The sequence below is a fragment of the Silurus meridionalis genome, unplaced genomic scaffold (genome assembly GCF_014805685.1).
Source record: "Silurus meridionalis isolate SWU-2019-XX unplaced genomic scaffold, ASM1480568v1 Scaffold81, whole genome shotgun sequence".
Classification (NCBI taxonomy): Eukaryota; Metazoa; Chordata; class Actinopteri; order Siluriformes; family Siluridae; genus Silurus; species Silurus meridionalis.
In genome coordinates, this window is record NW_025804742.1 from 9,461 (window position 1) to 26,617 (window position 17,157).

General features: G+C 42.6%; 1 protein-coding gene across 1 annotated transcript in view; it reads right to left on the reverse strand.

The window, feature by feature from the left end:
* Nucleotides 1-10,473: 10,473 nt before the first annotated feature.
* The window catches only part of glb1l (galactosidase, beta 1-like), a 52,040-nt gene continuing 45,356 nt past the window's right edge, over nt 10,474-17,157 (reverse strand). The window contains exons 13-16 of the mRNA XM_046844615.1: nt 14,129-14,242; nt 12,643-12,774; nt 12,292-12,510; nt 10,474-10,726 (exon numbers count right to left, since the gene is read on the reverse strand). Of these exons, the coding sequence (XP_046700571.1) occupies nt 10,529-10,726; nt 12,292-12,510; nt 12,643-12,774; nt 14,129-14,242 (663 nt within the window). The 3' untranslated portion in view covers nt 10,474-10,528. The remainder of the gene's footprint in view (nt 10,727-12,291; nt 12,511-12,642; nt 12,775-14,128; nt 14,243-17,157) is intronic.

The window sequence follows — 17,157 nt, forward strand, 5'->3', positions numbered from 1 at the left end:
GCAGATCCACTTTAGTCTCCTGCCTCACTTCATCAGCTGCTTTAAACATTTTTCTGCACCTGATTATTATGTTTATGATGTCACTAATAACCTGCCATTAGTGCGGCTGAATGACCAGAACTTTCCATAAACAAATACCAGTAACTCTGTAAACATCTTCAGAAAAACAACATGGAAACTTACGCATTATTTTCAGTCAGTTGGCTTCTATTGTCATTTTTTTCATATACAGTACAGTACAGTACAGTAGGATAAAAATGGCACATGAAATAACACATTTACACAAAACAACACACAACTGGCACAGACAGGAACAGGGCTACACACAAGACATCACAAAGCCGAGTTTATTATTTAATGCCTTAAACCTCGAGTTTTGCTTCTATAATGTGTTTCTATTTTATTATAGTTTATCTTAGGTTAAGAAACTTTTTTATTAAAAATAATGAGTTTATTATTCCACACTGCTTCTGCTTTCTAATCAGAAGCTTAGAGTTCAGGTCAGAAGGGGTAGAGTAGAGTAGAGTAGAGTAGAGTAGAGTAGAGTAGAGAGTAGAGTAGAGTAGAATAGAGTAGGCAACTTTCATAGTAATGAGGGCCATAATTTTTCCTCCTTCATACCAGGGGGCAAGATTATTAATCCAGACATTTTAAATAACACATTTTCCATAATTTCTTAATGAACTCTTTATTGAGTGAACTGTAAGGATGATCCTGGGGAGATGATTGGGTCATAGAAAAATGACTAAGAAGTTCAAGCTACTATAGTTGCATAATGTAATAATTACATTTTAAGAATGTTTGAATTTTACCTTCATATGTTTGGTATCATTTTAAAGATCTCAGTGCGATTGGAAATATGTTCCAATCCACAAACACACAATGCAACTCCTTCTGACCTTCTCTATACTTCTCCATCAACATTCTCAAAGCAAATAATGTGTCTGCAGTGCTCTTCCTCTGCATCAAACCATACTGCTGCTCACAGATGGTCACCTCTTCTCTCAGCCTGGCTTCCACTACTCTTTCCCATAACTTCATGGTGTGACGGATCAACTTTATCAAGTCAAGTCAAGAGGCTTTTATTGTAATTTCTACTATACACAGTGGTACATGATACACAGTAAAAATAAGACAACGTTCCTCCGGAACCCTGGTGCTACACTAAACAACAACATAGAGCTACAACACAACACAAGCTACACAAAGTGCATCAAGATCCAAAATCCTGTTAAACAATCTTGTTAAAAACTCCACTGCATCTCTCCTAAACATCTCTACGCTTCTACCGGTATGTCATCTGGTCCAACCGACTTTCCACTCTTCATCCTCTTAATCGCTGCTCTCACTTTCTTCTTGATAATCCTAAACTCTTCCTACTTGACCATCTCCACATCATCCAACCTTCTCTTTCTTTTATTTTCCTCATTTATCAGCTGCTCAAAATCATCCCTCCATCTTCTCAACACACTCTCCTCACTAGTCAACACTTTCCATCTCCATTTTTTATTGTTCTAACTTGCAGCACATCCTTCCCAGCTCGGTTCCTCTGCCTGGCCAATCGCTACAAATTCTTTTCCCCTTCCTTTGGTGTCCAACTTCTCCTACAGCTCCTCATATGCCTTTTCCTTGGCTTTCGCCACATCCCTGTTCACTTGCTGCTGCATCTCCTTGTTCTCCTGCCTACTTTTCTCATCACTCTGTCGATCCTAATTCTGTTTTGCCAACCTCTTTCTTCTTATCCTCTCTTGAACTTCCTCATTCCACCACCACGTCTCTTTGTCTTCATTTCTATTTCCAGATGTTACACCAAGTACCTTCTATCTGTCTCCCTCATCACTTCTACTGTAGTTCCACAATCATCCAGCACCTCTTCACCACCACCGAGCTCCTGTCTGACCTCTTCCCTGAACCTCACACTACACTCTTCCTCCTTCAGTTTCCACCATCTTATTCTTCTTTCAGTCCTCACTCTCCTCCTCTTCTTCACCTAAAACTATCCTGCAGACCACCATCCGATGCTGTCTAGCTACACTGTCCCCTACCAACACCTTACAGTCTCCAATCTCCTTCTGGTTGCATCTCCTGCATAGAAATAGTCCACCTGTGTGCACCTCAAAGTCTGCCCCAATCACCAATCTTTCATTCCTAGGTTCACCTTCTACCACTTCATCTAACTCACTCCAGAATTTTTCCTTCTCCACAACCATCCCCCTACACCATTTCTCTTTCCATCCACGCCATGATAGAACAGTTTAAACACCACCAATGTTTCTGCTCTTACTCCCTTTCCACTTGGTCTCCTGAACACACAACATATCTACCTTTCTCCTCTCCATCATATCAGCTCCCTCTCTCCCTTTACCAGTCATAGTACCAACATTTAAAGTACCAACCAGACCCTCCACTCTCCTCCACTTCTCCTTTCCCTGCTGTCTCTGTAGACATCTTCCTCCTCTCCTTCTCCACCTTTGGCCAACAGTAGCCCAATTTACACCGGTACCCTGTTGTTAATGATACCTGTGGTGGTCGTTGGTAACCTGGGCCTCGACCGATCCGGTATGAAATTCTGATTCCTGAACCACATATTTGATGTGGCACAAGTTTTTATGCTGGATGGCCTTCCTAATGCAACCCTCCACATTTATCCGGGCTTGGGACCGGCACTAAAAGTGCACTGGCTTGTGCCTCCCTAATGGCTGGGTTATCACGAATCTCCAATATTCAAGTTTTTCACAATTTTCTAATTTTCTACCTGTGAGCCAAAATCACCACAATTAAAAGAAATAAACACTTGAAATATATGTGTGTGATGAATCTACAGTGAGGAAAATAATTATTTGAACACCCTGCTATTTTGCAAGTTCTCCCACTTAGAAATCATGGCGGGGTCTGAAATTGTCATCGTAGGTGCATGTCCACTGTAAGAGACATAATCTAAAAAAAAAAATCCAGAAATCACAATGTATGACTTTTTAACTATTTATTTGTATGATACAGCTGCAAATAAGTATTTGAACACCTGAGAAAGTTGATGTTAATATTTGGTACAGTAGCCTTTGTTTGCAATTACAGAGGTCAAACGTTTCCTGTAGTTTTTCACCAGGTTTGCACACAATGCAGGAGGGATATTGGCCCCCTCCTCCACACAGATCTTCTCTAAATCAGTCAGGTTTCTGGCCTGTCGCTGAGAAACATGGAGTTTGAGCTCCCTCCAAAGATTCTCTATTGGGTTTGGGTCTGGAGACTGGCTAGGCCACGCCAGAACCTTGATATGCTTCTTACAGAGCCGCTCCTTGGTTATCCTGGCTGGGTGCTTCGGGTCATTGTCATGTTGGAAGACCCAGCCTCGACCCATCTTCAATGCTCTAACTGAGGGAAGGAGGTTGTTCCCCAAAATCTCGCAATACATGGCCCCGGTCATCCTCTCCTTACAGTGCAGTCGCCCTGTCCCATGTGCAGAAAAACACCCCCAAAGCATGATTCTACCACCCCCATGCTTCACAGTAGGGATGGTGTTCTTGGGATGGTACTAATCATTCTTCTTCCTCCAAACACGTTTAGTGGAATTATGACCCAAAAGTTCTATTTTGGTCTCATCTGACCACATGACTTTCTCCCATGACTCCTCTGGATCATCCAAATGGTCATTGGCAAACTTAAGACGTGCCTGGACATGTGCTGGTTTAAGCAGGGGAACCTTCCGTGCCATGCATGATTTCAAACCATGACGTCTTAGTGTATTACCGACAGTAACCTTGGAAACGGTGGTCCCAGCTCTTTTCAGGTCATTGACCAGCTCCTCCCGTTGAGGCTGATTTCTCAACCTTCCTTAGGATCATTGAGACCCCACGAGGTGAGATCTTGCATGGAGCCCCAGTCCGAGGGAGATTGACAGTCATGTTTAGCTTCTTCCATTTTCAAATGATTGCTCCAACAGTGGACCTTTTTCACCAAGCTGCTTGGCAATTTCCCCGTAGCCCTTTCCAGCCTTGTGGAGGTGTACAATTTTGTCTCTAGTGTCTTTGGACAGCTCTTTGGTCTTGGCCATGTTAGTAGTTGGATTCTTACTGATTGTATGGGGTGGACAGGTGTCTTTATGCAGCTAACGACCTCAAACAGGTGCATATAATTTAGGATAATAAATGTAGTGGAGGTGGACATTTTAAAGGCAGACTAACAGGTCTTTGAGGGTCAGAATTCTAGCTGATAGACAGGTGTTCAAATACTTATTTGCAGCTGTATCATACAAATAAATAGTTTAAAAATCATATATTGTGATTTCTGGATTTTTTTTTAGATTATGTCTCTCACAGTGGACATGCACCTACGATGACAATTTCAGATCCCTCCATGATTTCTAAGTGGGAGAACTTGCAAAATAGCAGGGTGTTCAAATACTTATTTTCCTCACTGTATATATCACTGTTTTGCTTGTTCTATTCTTCTTCTTCTTCTTCTTTCGGCTGCTCCCATTAGGGGTCGCCACAGCGGATCATCCGTCTCCACACCACCCTGTCCTCTACATCTGCCTCTTTTACACCAACTACCTGCATGTCTTCCTCACCACATCCATGAACCTCCTTTTGGCCTTCCTCTTTTCCTCCTACCTGGTGGCTCCATCCTCAGCATTCTTCTACCAATATAATTTATGTCCCTCCTCTGCACATGTCCAAACCATCTCAATCTCGCCTCCCTCACCTTGTCACCAAAACATCCTACATCGCTGTCCCTCTAATAAACTCATTTCTAATCTTATCCATCCTCGTCACTCCCAACGAAAACCTCAACATCTTTAGCTCTGCTACCTCCAGCTCCACCTCCTGTCTTTTACTCAATGCCACTGTCTCTAAACCATACAACATCGCAGGTCTCACCACAGTCCTATAAACTTTCCCTTTCAATTTTGCAGATACCCTACTATCACAAATCACTCCTGTCACTCTTCTCCACCCACTCCACCCTGCCTGCACTCTTTTCTTCACTTCTCTAACACACTCTCCATTACTTTGCACTGTTGAACCCAGGTACCTGAATTCCTCCACCTTCTGAAGCTCTTCTCCTGCAACCGCACCACTCCACTGCCCTCCCTCTCATTCACACACATGTACTCTGTCTTACTCCTACTGAGTTTCATTCCCCTTCTCTCCAGTGCATATCTCCACCTCTCCAGGCTCTTCTCAACCTGCTCCCTACTCTCACAACAAATCACAATATCATCCATAAACATCATAGTCCAGGAGACTCCTGTCTGACCTCGTCCGTCAACCTGTCCATCACCACTGCAAACAGGAAAGGGCTCAGGGCCGATCCTTGATGCAGTCCAACCTTCACTCTAAACCAGTCTGTCGTACCTACTGCACACTTCACTGCCGTCACACTGTCCTCATACATGTCCTGCACCACCCTTACATACTTCTCCGACACACCTGACTTCCTCATACAGTACCACAACTCCTCTCTTGGCACCCTGTCGACGCCTTCTCTAAATCCACAAATACACAATGCAATTCCTTCTGTCCTTCTCTATACTTCTCCATCAACATTCTCAAAGCAAATATGGCATCTGTGGTGCTCTTCCTCGGCATGAAACCATACTGTTGCTCACAGATGGTCACCTCTTCTCTCAGCCTGGCTTCCACTACTCTTTCCCATAACTTCATGGTGTGACTGATCAACTTAATACCCCTGTAGTTACTGCAGGTCTGCACATCTCCTTTATGCTTAAAGATCGGTACCAGCACACTCTTTCTCCATTCCTCAGGCATCTTCTCACCTTCCAAAATCCTGTTAAACAATCTGGTCAAAAACCCACTGCCATCTCTCCTAAACATCTCACGCTTCCACCGGTATGTCATCTGGTCCAACCGACTTTCCACTCTTCATCCTCTTAATCGCTGCTCTCACTTCCTCCTTACTAATCTTATCTACATCCTGCTTCACCATCTCCACATCATCCAACCTTCTCTCTCTCTGATTTTCCTCATTCATCAGCTGCTCAAAATACTCCCTCCACCTTCTCAACACACTCTCCTCACTAGTCAACACATTTCCCTCTCCATCCTTTACTGCTCTAACTTGCAGTACATCCTTTCCAGCTCGGTCCCTCTGCCTGGCCAATCGGTACAAATCCTTTTCTCCTTCCTTAGTGTCCAACCTCTCATACAGCTCCTCATATGCCTTTTCCTTGGCTTTCGCCACATCCTCTTAACCTGCTGCCGCATCTCCTTGTACTCCTGCCTACTTTTCTCATCACTCTGTCTATCCCACTTCTGTTTTGCCAACCTCTTTCTCCTTATGCTCTCCTGCACTTCCTCATTCCACCACCACGTCTCCTTGTCTTCCTTTCTATTTCCAGATGTCACACCAAGTACTTTTCTAGCTGCCTCCCTCATCACTCCTGCAGTAGTTGCCCAATCATCCAACACCTCCTTAACACCACTGAGCCTCTCTCTGACCTCTTCCCTGAACCTCACACTACACTCTTCCTCCTTCAGTTTCCACCATCTTATTCTTCTTTCAGTCCTCACTCTCCTCCTCTTCATCCTCGCCTCCAAAACCATCCTACAGACCACCATCCTATGCTGTCTAGCTACACTGTCCCCTGCCAACACCTTACAGTCGCCAATCTCCTTCAGGTTGCATCTCCTGCATAGCACATAGTCCACCTGTGTGCACCTTCCTCCACTCTTATACGCCACCCTATGATCCTCCTTCTTTTTAAAATAAGTGTTCACCACTGCCATTTCCATCCTTTTAGCAAAATCTACCACCATCTGCCCTTCCACATTCCTCTCCTTAAAACCATACCTACCCATCACCTCCTCATCACCTCTGTTCCCTTCACCCACATGCCCATTAAAGTCCGCCCCAATCACTAACCGTTCTTTCCTAGGTACACCATCTACCACTTCATCTAATTCACTCCAGAATCTTTCCTTCTCCTCCATCTCACAGCCAACTTGTGGAGCATAGGCACTGATGACATTTATCATCATCCTTCAACTTCCACCTTCACGATCATCACCCTATCAGAAACTCTCTTCACCTCCACTACACTCTTACTGTACTCTTCCTTCAGAATCACCCCTACACCATTTCTCTTTCCATCCACACCATGATAAAACAGTTTAAACCCACCTCCAATGTTCCTGGCCTTACTCCCTTTCCACTTGGTCTCCTGAACACACAACATATCTACCTTTCTCCTCTCCATCATATCAGCTACCTCTCTCCCTTTACCCGTCATAGTACCAACATTTAAAGTACCAACCCGAACCTCCACTCTCCTACACTGCTCCTTTCCCTGCTGTCTCTGTAGACGTCTTCCTCTTCTCCTTCTCCTCCTTCGGCCAACAGTAGCCCAATTTCCACCGGTACCCTGTCGGCTAACGATACCTGTGGCGGTCGTTGTTAACCCGGGCCTCGACCGATCCGGTATGAAATTCTCATTTGTGATCCGCATATTTGATTTGGCACATGTTTTACGCTGGATGCCCTTCCTAACGCAACCCTCCCCATTTACCCGGGCTTGGGACCGGCACTAAGAATGCACTGGCTTGTGCCTCCCTAATGGCTGGGTTTTTTGCTTGTTCTATTAAATTACTAAAATAAATCAACTTTTTAATGATATTCACATTTATTGAGATGCAGCTGTATATAAATGTTCAAATGTTTCCTCACAGATATTCAAGTTCCGTAGTCCACTTGAATTTCCACAGTTCCCTGTTTATCAGTTCAGTCACCAAAAAACAAAAAACAGAAAGAAATTATGAGAATATCAGTTCGTAAAACGGCTAATTAGAGTGCAATGTCTGGACGTAGGGTGCGTTAAAATAAACTAAAGATCATGTAGTTTAAGTGTGTAGGTTAAAAAATACACTCAGTCTTGAAAAACATTCCACAAATAAACTGTCTCAAAAATGATCAAACTGAGACGAATCGGACTGAGATGTCACTTGGATGGAAGAGCAGCAACTACGTTATACAGCCACCTCGGCCTCACATGCGGGGAAACTCAATTGAATGTGAACCGTCCTGTTGAAGAAGTGCAAAATGCAGCATAAAGACATGCAACAAGTATCATTATGACAAAAATCAAGCTGGGTTTTGACTTTAAGCATACTCGCAGCTTCCGTGGCCTTCATAATATGTTACTGCAACCTTCTAACAGCCAACACATACCATAAGAACAAAACTGGAAAAAAAACTATTTTTCACTACAAAACGTGGGTCACTGCCTCACTTACACTTAATGCTGTTTCCTTTATTCCATTCGAACTTCGATAATCTTCTGTTGAAGCAACTTTATTGAACGAGCTTCTCAATCAGGACACTGCAATCATTTCTGTGTGTGAGACACTCATACAACACACACTTCTTCTCTATCTCTGCACTTACAGCATCATATCAGTCAGCTCTGAATATTTGGTTTTACTTCCATCTAAAATTATTTACTTTCATTTTGTTTGCCCATTAAATATAAATGGTTCTTCTACTTTGTGACATGAGACTGTATTTATATTTGTTAAATGCAAATTTCTTTTTTGATCTGTGTTTCATTCTGGCGTGTTGAAGAGGATGTTGTGCTGACGGTTAATGCAGTATTTAGGTTTTATTTTGATTTGTATTTTAGGAAATAAAACCTCAAATCAATGTTTTTGGCTTTTCACTAATATGTGTGTCTTGTTGTTGAGGCCTCATGCATCTTTGATCCGACGTTTAGTACGGGTCAAATACAATAATAAGTATTGTTCAAATCAGATACTCAAACACTTTTACTCGTCAGATTGAAATTGGTGACTTTTCAATCAACTTAATGAGTAAATTTTGCAGAAAGGGATATATAATTTTACTCGAGTAGGATTTTCAGCTACTTCTTACACCTCTGCTTCAGATTGTGTGGAATCTTCTGTATATGCCACTTTTTAAATAATTTCAAAGGTTTTGGATGGGATTGAGGTCTGGGCTCTCTCCAGACCATTCCAGGACTTTTATTCTTCTTTTCTGAAGCCATGTCTTTGTTGATGTTGATGTGAGATTTGGTTCATTGTCGTGTAAATGTGAAATTCTCATCATTTTCAGTTTGACAGAGGACAGAAAGTTTCATGCCAAAATATCTTGGTATTTGGAGCTTTTTAATTTCCATCTATCTTCGAAAAACATATAAGGAACAAACTTTTAGGCACCATGTTAAACTTAGAACCTCTTTATCTCTGTAAAGAAGTTTAACATGGTGCCTATAAGTCTGTTTGGGACAAAAATACCTTTTTGAATTATGGCCAAAAAGTTCAACCTTTTAAATTCAAGTTTAATTTTCCCACATGGTTCATCTAACATGAACATAACACACAGAACACATTCATTTACATTTAAATGTTAGTTTACTCTGTTCTGTTTACAGTTTTCAGAAAGCACTTGAAGAGCACATTTATATGACCGAAAGTTCTGGATGTAATGAGGGATAATTATACTTTTCTAGTTTAGTAATTTATAGTTTACAAATGTACAGCATCACGTTCTGAATTTTATTGAATCTGTTGAATAAACGCCACATTTTATTAAATCACTTCTGTGTACACAGTCAGACTCGTCTCCCAGACAAGCATCCAGTGTTTTCCTGAGGCACAATGTGTAGTTAGAACGTGTGTGAGACATTTACCCATAATCCCCCTGTGTTTCACTGTAAATATGCTTTAAAGCAGGTGAATGAATCAGCCTTTAATTATACACAGGTTCCAGACTTCGTACAGCTCATGACAAGAATCAGAAATAAATTATGGCTTTTACACTGAAAGGTACGCATTATAATTATTTTTTCTTGTTTTCACAACATAAATTCTTTGAAAACTCGATATAAAAGTTGTTTTGTCCACGTGCCCTTTATTGTTATTACACGACGTTGCCTGTAGAACATGCTGTTCTGCCGAATACACAGAAAAACGAATTACTGATCATAGGGAAACAATGTTTGTTATGTCAAGATCACGGCCTCTTAGAACTTCCATAGGAAGGTGTGTAACATTTATACACTCAAAGCTTTTGTCATTTTTTTCAAAGCTGAAACATTTATTTATTTAGTGGAGTCTTTAATCAGTAGGTGTTTGTGAGGTAAAGGAGCAGATCTGGAGGGATCATGGATATGGAGTGTTTGGTGAACTGGGATATTTGGATGCTGTCGTCTCCTCACTCTCACATGTTCACTCTGTTGATGTTGATGGTGGTGTGGTGGGTCGTCTCTTATCCCAGAGATCCTCATGTCTGTGTTTCCTTCTGCTTCTCCCTTTTAGTTCTGCTGCTATAGTGAGTCTTGTTCATACTTACATCCTAATCACACTGTACAGAGTCTTTACCTTTTATACAACAATAAGTACACTTAATAATCCATCTCTCTCTCTCTCTCTCTCTCACCTCCCCCAACACTGTGACTAAAGGAGTAATGATTTAAAAAATGACACTTCCAGCACACACCTTTTTGTGTGTATCTTTTATTATTATGTGTGTGTGTGTGTGTGTGTGTGTGTGTGTGTCACACAGCCATGTTGTCGAGTTGTGGGCGGTCTGTAAACACCACTCGTCTGTGATTGGCTGCTCGCTCCAGCTCCAGCACAGTAATGTTGTTAATTGTGGAGTCGCTGATTAATGAGGCAGGAACATACAACGTGTGCTGAGGACCACGTTGGGACCAAAACCGGCCCACATTAAATCCATTAATAAACACCTGACCCTGAAAACAAACACAACCACGAAATAAAATTAAGACGATGTGAAGCCTCAGTGTCACTGATGCTATCTTTTATTTTTCACTTCAGAACAGGAATGTCTGTATTTTGATTTATCTTCTTGGTGTAAAGAATTAAACACAAACTAACGCTTTACTCAGTGTGAACATTCTGTTACCTGCTCATATTAACTTCATCAGTGGCGGGCTGTGCGTTTGGTACCTGGGCCTTCAGTGAGGACTTATTAGACTTATTGTCTTGCACTGTCCTGTGTGGTCTTTTGCACTGTTTGCACCAGGTTGCACACATGCACTTACTACTATTACTTACTAGTTCTTGGCCTTGTGTTTTCTGTTTCTGTGATTCTTGTTTTATGTTGTTTTATGTAGCATCAGGGTTCTGGAGGAATGTTGTTTCATTTCACTGTGTACTGCATTAGCTAGATATGGTTGAAATGACAATAAAAGCTTCTTGACTTGACCTGATCCCGTCGCAATTATAGAAACCATTAATACAATACAAAAACAACACGTGAAATACCAGAGAGACATTTCACATACGGAGGTGAAAACCATTTTACTAAAACAACAAACCCAGTTAAGACTCCAAACCTCTACACTACGACCACAACTGTGCACCTACAACATCTGGAGCAGTTCACAATTAATATTTATCTAATAACATGACAAAAACATTAAAATGTAAATGAAACACAACCTACTCTCCAGAGTTGCAGACTCAATGTGCAGCGCCCCCCAGAGGCTGTAATCCAGTGGTACCGCTCGTATTCACTGGTCTGGATATGGAGAACAAACCCTTTCCTGGGCTGAGACACGCTAGCTAGCTTCAGGGTCTACTGACCTCCTCACCATGTCTCGCTTTTCTTCACAATAGATTTTTAAGTGTCTGAGATCAAATCAGTTTCTCTTCCTCTGTAGGTATAAAAAAGTGTAACTCAGATGTATGAACGTGTGCAGAGCTACACACGTGTTTTACCAGTCAAACTCGGCTGTAACAGTTTCCCTCTGACCAACCAATCAGAGGACGGAACAATGCTGACGCTATTCTGGGCCAGCGATCTGCTCTGTGAGGAGAATCTGAAATCTGATTGGTTAAAGAAACAGAGCTGTTGGTAATATTCTCTATGGTAAAAGTCCAGCAGTACTGATTCTGAAGGCTCTGAGCAGATTAGATTCACATGGCAGCACATAGAGGCTGAAATCTGATTGGACAAAAAATCTACCATCCACATACACGTACTGGAAGCAGTGCAGCCGAGAGAAACACTACCACATGAAGAGAAGAAACTGATTAATAAATTAATACAATTTCATGGAACAAATACAGTTTATTTTGTAAATGTAGGTCAGTGCTTCTGATAGTGTTTAGTCCAGCACAGAAGGCTTAGCTGACCCTGACTGCCCGCCACTGAACTTCATACACCTATTAGATAAATGTATTCACTACATAACTCACCAGCAGCACTAACTATCTCTGCAATGTTCCTCCAAGCTTTAGTTTTCATCCTAACGTCTCTCTATGCTTGTGAGGTTTAGAGGATTTAACGTACCTTGGTCCAGCCGCTGAGTTTGATGAAGGTGTCTCTGGAGACTCCATTGGGTTTTAAAGTGCCAGAATAAAAACTAGGTCCAGTATCTCCTTCCACTATCCCATCTGACCTCCATCCTGACTGTGGCCATCCATGCGCTATCACTCCATCAATATCCAACGTAAAAATCAGCCAGTCAGAGAGGACGTCGTTACCCAGGATCAGATTTCCCAGAATGCCCTGTTTGAAGTGTGTACACAGTAACACTCACTCCAGTTTCACTTTATCTCAAATCTTCAGACCTTAAGACCTTCATCTAACCTTGAGCGTTTAACATGTGTTCCAAACACAAAGACGTGTAAAAGTTCTCACCTTGTAGTCATTGATTTTGGGGCCAAAGTTCACTCTGCCCATGTTCTCCACTAACAGGTCCAACAGATCTCCCTTACGCCCAGTCACATTTATCACCAGCATCATGTCTCTCTCCATCACACCCAGATACACCTAAACACACACACACACACACACACACATATTAACACTTCAAACTCAATTCATTTGATTACAGTAAACTCACTTCCTCACACTAAGCAGGACCTGCTGCGTTACTCTTCATATGGACTTTTAAAGAAACTGATTAACAAGATTCTGTATTTAGATCTTGAAGGTTTCAGGAGAATGAGATCCATTACACTATAGGAATACCATGATACCATGGAACATCAACCAAATGGAGAAGTGTCTATGGTCCATGTTCCACTTTCCCTATTTGTTCAGGTCTGATATTCACAGTGTGGGATGTGAACAGATGTGGGAAGTGGGAGCTCAGTGGTTAAGGTTACTAATTGAACGGTTGAGGGTTCAGGCCCCAGTATCGCCAAGCTGCCACTCTTGGGCCCTTGAGCAAGACCCTTAACCCTCTGTGCTCCAAAGTCACTGTATCATGGCTGCTGACCCTGCGCTCTTACCCCAGCTTCTGAACAAACTGAAAACAGAAAAGAATTTCACTGAGCTGTGATGTATAAGTGACAAATAAAGGTTCTTGGGTACGAGTTTATAGAGTGTTGTTTCAAGTGATGGCACACAGACAGCATGTGATCCAGGTCACAGTGGAAGTCCAGTAGTGAGAAGAGGAAGATAAGATAGCTGTGGTGGTCAGAGGCATGGCTTCTGAGTGGAGTACCATGTGTACAGCTATATCAGATGTTGTGATGGTACTCATACCTCATCTTGTAATGCATCTCTTCTCAAATAAATTCCTGGATGAGCAACATAAATCTGTAGAGCTGATATAGAGTCAGTGTGTGGAATAACATCTCATTTCACCTTCTCCACCCACCTTGTACTTAGCCATGCATACAATGACCTCACAGCAGACCAGATGCAGGCCTGGAGATGTTTGGGTAAGAATGAGAAGATGAGAACATGGGACAGGGAAGTGTTTTACAGAACACCGGGAGAGAAACACTGCAGCAGGAGACTCTTCTTTATTTTTGTAGGGAAACACTGTTGTGATCTGACTATTGCATTTCTATTCAGATTTTTTATGATTCCTCTGTGTGTGTGTGTGTGTGTGTGTGTGTGTGTGTGTGTGTGTGTGTGTGTGAAATCTAAAACATTCCTATGGTATTTTTATGACAGGTTTAAACAGTGATTCTGTAAGTACGAGGTTTTGATGTAAAGATGTGAACAGTGCAGTTTTGTAAACAATGTACAGTCTGTTACAAGTGATGACTGCTGTGAGTTTAGAAAAATTACATTGCATTACATTAAATTACACACACACACACACACACACACACACACACACACACACACACACACACACACACACACACACACAGACAAACACACTCACCCCGTTGACAGAGACGTAGGCGCGGTCGTGGATGCCGTTCAGTGGAGAGATCAGTGGTGTTTGATCTGGAAGGTTCCGTGGCAGTCGTGTCCGATACAGCACATATCCATAATACTGAAATTAGAGCATATTACAGTAATATACTTCATCTACACACTAACATTCTACATGTACATTATGTGTGATCTATTTAACACTCCATTAACAGACATTACAATTATTTATTTATAAAATAAATCACAAGTGAAAGATCACTGTTAATGAATATATAACTCAAACAAAAGTCACAAAGGAACCACAGCTCATTGTGACGTCACTGAACAACAAGCAGTGTTTACTCAAGAACTGCTGGAATTACGACCCTAGTTTTAAACAAGTTGTGATGCTGCGTTAAATGTAAATTAAACAGAATGCAAATCACTTAACCCTATATTTTATTCACAATAGAAAATAGAGAACCAAATGTTAAAACTAAGGAAATGTACAAATTTCAGGGAAAAAATAAGGTCATTTTTAATTTAATGGTTGCAACACATCTCAAAAAAAGTTGGGACAGGGACATGTTTTCCACTGTGTAGCATCATGTCTTCCAACCCAGCCATTAGGGGGGCACAAGCCAGTGCACTCTTAGTGCCGGTCCCAAGCCCGGGTAAATGTGGAGGGTTGCGTTAGGAAGGGCATCCAGCGTAAAACATGTGCCAAATCAAATATGCGGATCACAAAGGAGAATTTCATACCGGATCGGTCGAGGCCCGGGTTAACAACGACCGCCACAGGTATCGTTAGCCGACAGGGTACCGGTAGAAATTGGGCTACTGTTGGCTGAAGGAGGAGAAGGAGAGGAGGAAGACGTCTACAGAGATGGCAGGAAAAGGAGCAGTGTAGGAGAGTAGAGGTTCGGGTTGGTACTTTAAATGTTGGTACTATGACGGGTAAAGGGAGAGATAGCTGATATGATGGAGAGGAGAAAGGTAGATATGCTGTGTGTTCAGGAGACCAAGTGGAAAGGGAGTAAGGCAAGGAACATTGGAGGTGGGTTTAAACTGTTTTATCATGGTGTGGATGGGAAGAGAAATGGTGTAGGGGTGATTCTGAAGGAAGAGTACAGTAAGAGTGTAGTAGAGGTGAAGAGAGTTTCTGATAGGGTGATGATCGTGAAGGTGGAAGTTGAAGGATGATGATAAATGTCATCAGTGCCTATGCTCCACAAGTTGGCTGTGAGATGGAGGAAAAGGAAAGATTTTGGAGTGAATTAGATGAAGTGTTAGATGGTGTACCTAGGAAAGAACGATTGGTGATTGGGGCAGACTTTAATGGGCATGTAGGTGAAGGAACAGAGGTGATGAGGAGGTGATGGGTAGGTATGGTTTTAAGGAGAGGAATGTGGAAGGGCAGATGGTGGTAGATTTTGCTAAAAGGATGGAAATGGCAGTGGTGAACACGTATTTTAAGAAGAAGGAGGATCATAGGGTGACGATAAGAGTGGAGGAAGGTGCACACAGGTGGACTATGTGCTATGCAGGAGATGCAACCTGAAGGAGATTGGAGACTGTAAGGTGTTGGCGGGGGACAGTGTAGCTAGACAGCATCGGATGGTGGTCTGTAGGATGGTTTTGGAGGCGAAGAAGAAGAGGAGGAAAGTAAGGATTGAAAGAAGAATAAGATGGTGGAAACTGAAGGAGGAAGAGTGTAGTGTGAGGTTCAGGGAAGAGGTCAGACAGGGGCTTGGTGGTGGTGAAGAGGTGCCGGATGATTGGGCAACTACTGCAGGAGTGATGAGGAGGCAGCTAGAAAAGTACTTGGTGTGACATCTGGAAATAGAAAGCAAGACAAGGAGACGTGGTGGTGGAATGAGGAAGTGCAGGAGAGCATTAGGGAAAGAGGTTGGCAAAACAGAAGTGGGATCGACAGAGTGATAAGAAAAGTAGGCAGGAGTACAAGGAGATGCGGCAGCAGGTAAAATGGGATGTGGCGAAAGCCAAGGAAAAGGCAAATGAGGAGCTGTATAAGAGGTTGGACACTAAGGAAGGAGAAAAGGATTTATACCGATTGGCCAGGCAGAGGGACCGAGCTGGGAAGGATGTACTGCAAGTTAGAGCAATAAAGGATGGAGAGGAAATGTGTTGACTAGTGAGGAGAGTGTGTTGAGAAGGTGGAGGGAGTATTTTGAGCAGCTGATGAATGAGGAAAATCACAGAGAGAAGGTTGGATGATGTGGAGTTGGTGAAGCAGGATGTAGATAGGATTAGTAAGGAGGAAGTGAGAGCAGCGATTAAGAGGATGAAGAATGGAAAGTCGGTTGGACCAGATGACATACCGGTAGAAGCGTGGAGATGTTTAGGAGAGATGGCAGTGGAGTTTTTAACCAGATTGTTTAACAGGATTCTGGAAGGGGAGAGGATGCCTGAGGAATGGAGAAGGAGTGTGCTGGTACCGATCTTTAAGCATAAGGGAGATGTGCAGACCTGCAGTAACTACAGGGGAATTAAGTTGATCAGTCACACCATGAAGTTATGGGAAAGAGTAGTGGAAGCCAGGCTGAGAGAAGAGGTGACCATCTGTGAGCAACAGTATGGTTTCATGCCAAGGAAGAGCACCACAGATGCCTTATTTGCTTTGAGGATGTTGATGGAGAAGTATAGAGAAGGACAGAAGGAATTGCATTGTGTATTTGTGGATTTAGAGAAAGCGTACGACAGAGTGCCAAGAGAGGAGTTGTGGTATTGTATGAGGAAGTCAGGTGTGTCAGAGAAGTATGTGAGGGTGGTGAAGGACATGTATGAGGACAGTGTGACGGCAGTGAAGTGTGCAGTAGGTACGACAGACTGGTTCAGGGTGAAGGTTGGACTGCATCAAGGATCGGCCCTGAGCCCTTTCCTGTTTGCAGTGGTGATGGAGACAAACGGAGATATTAAAGAGGGATTTCAGGATCCTGGTGGAGACGGTACACAGCACATCACCCACAACGAGGATCATAGTGTCAGGACCTCTTCCCACTTACCAGCGAGGGGCTGAGAAGTTTAGTAGAC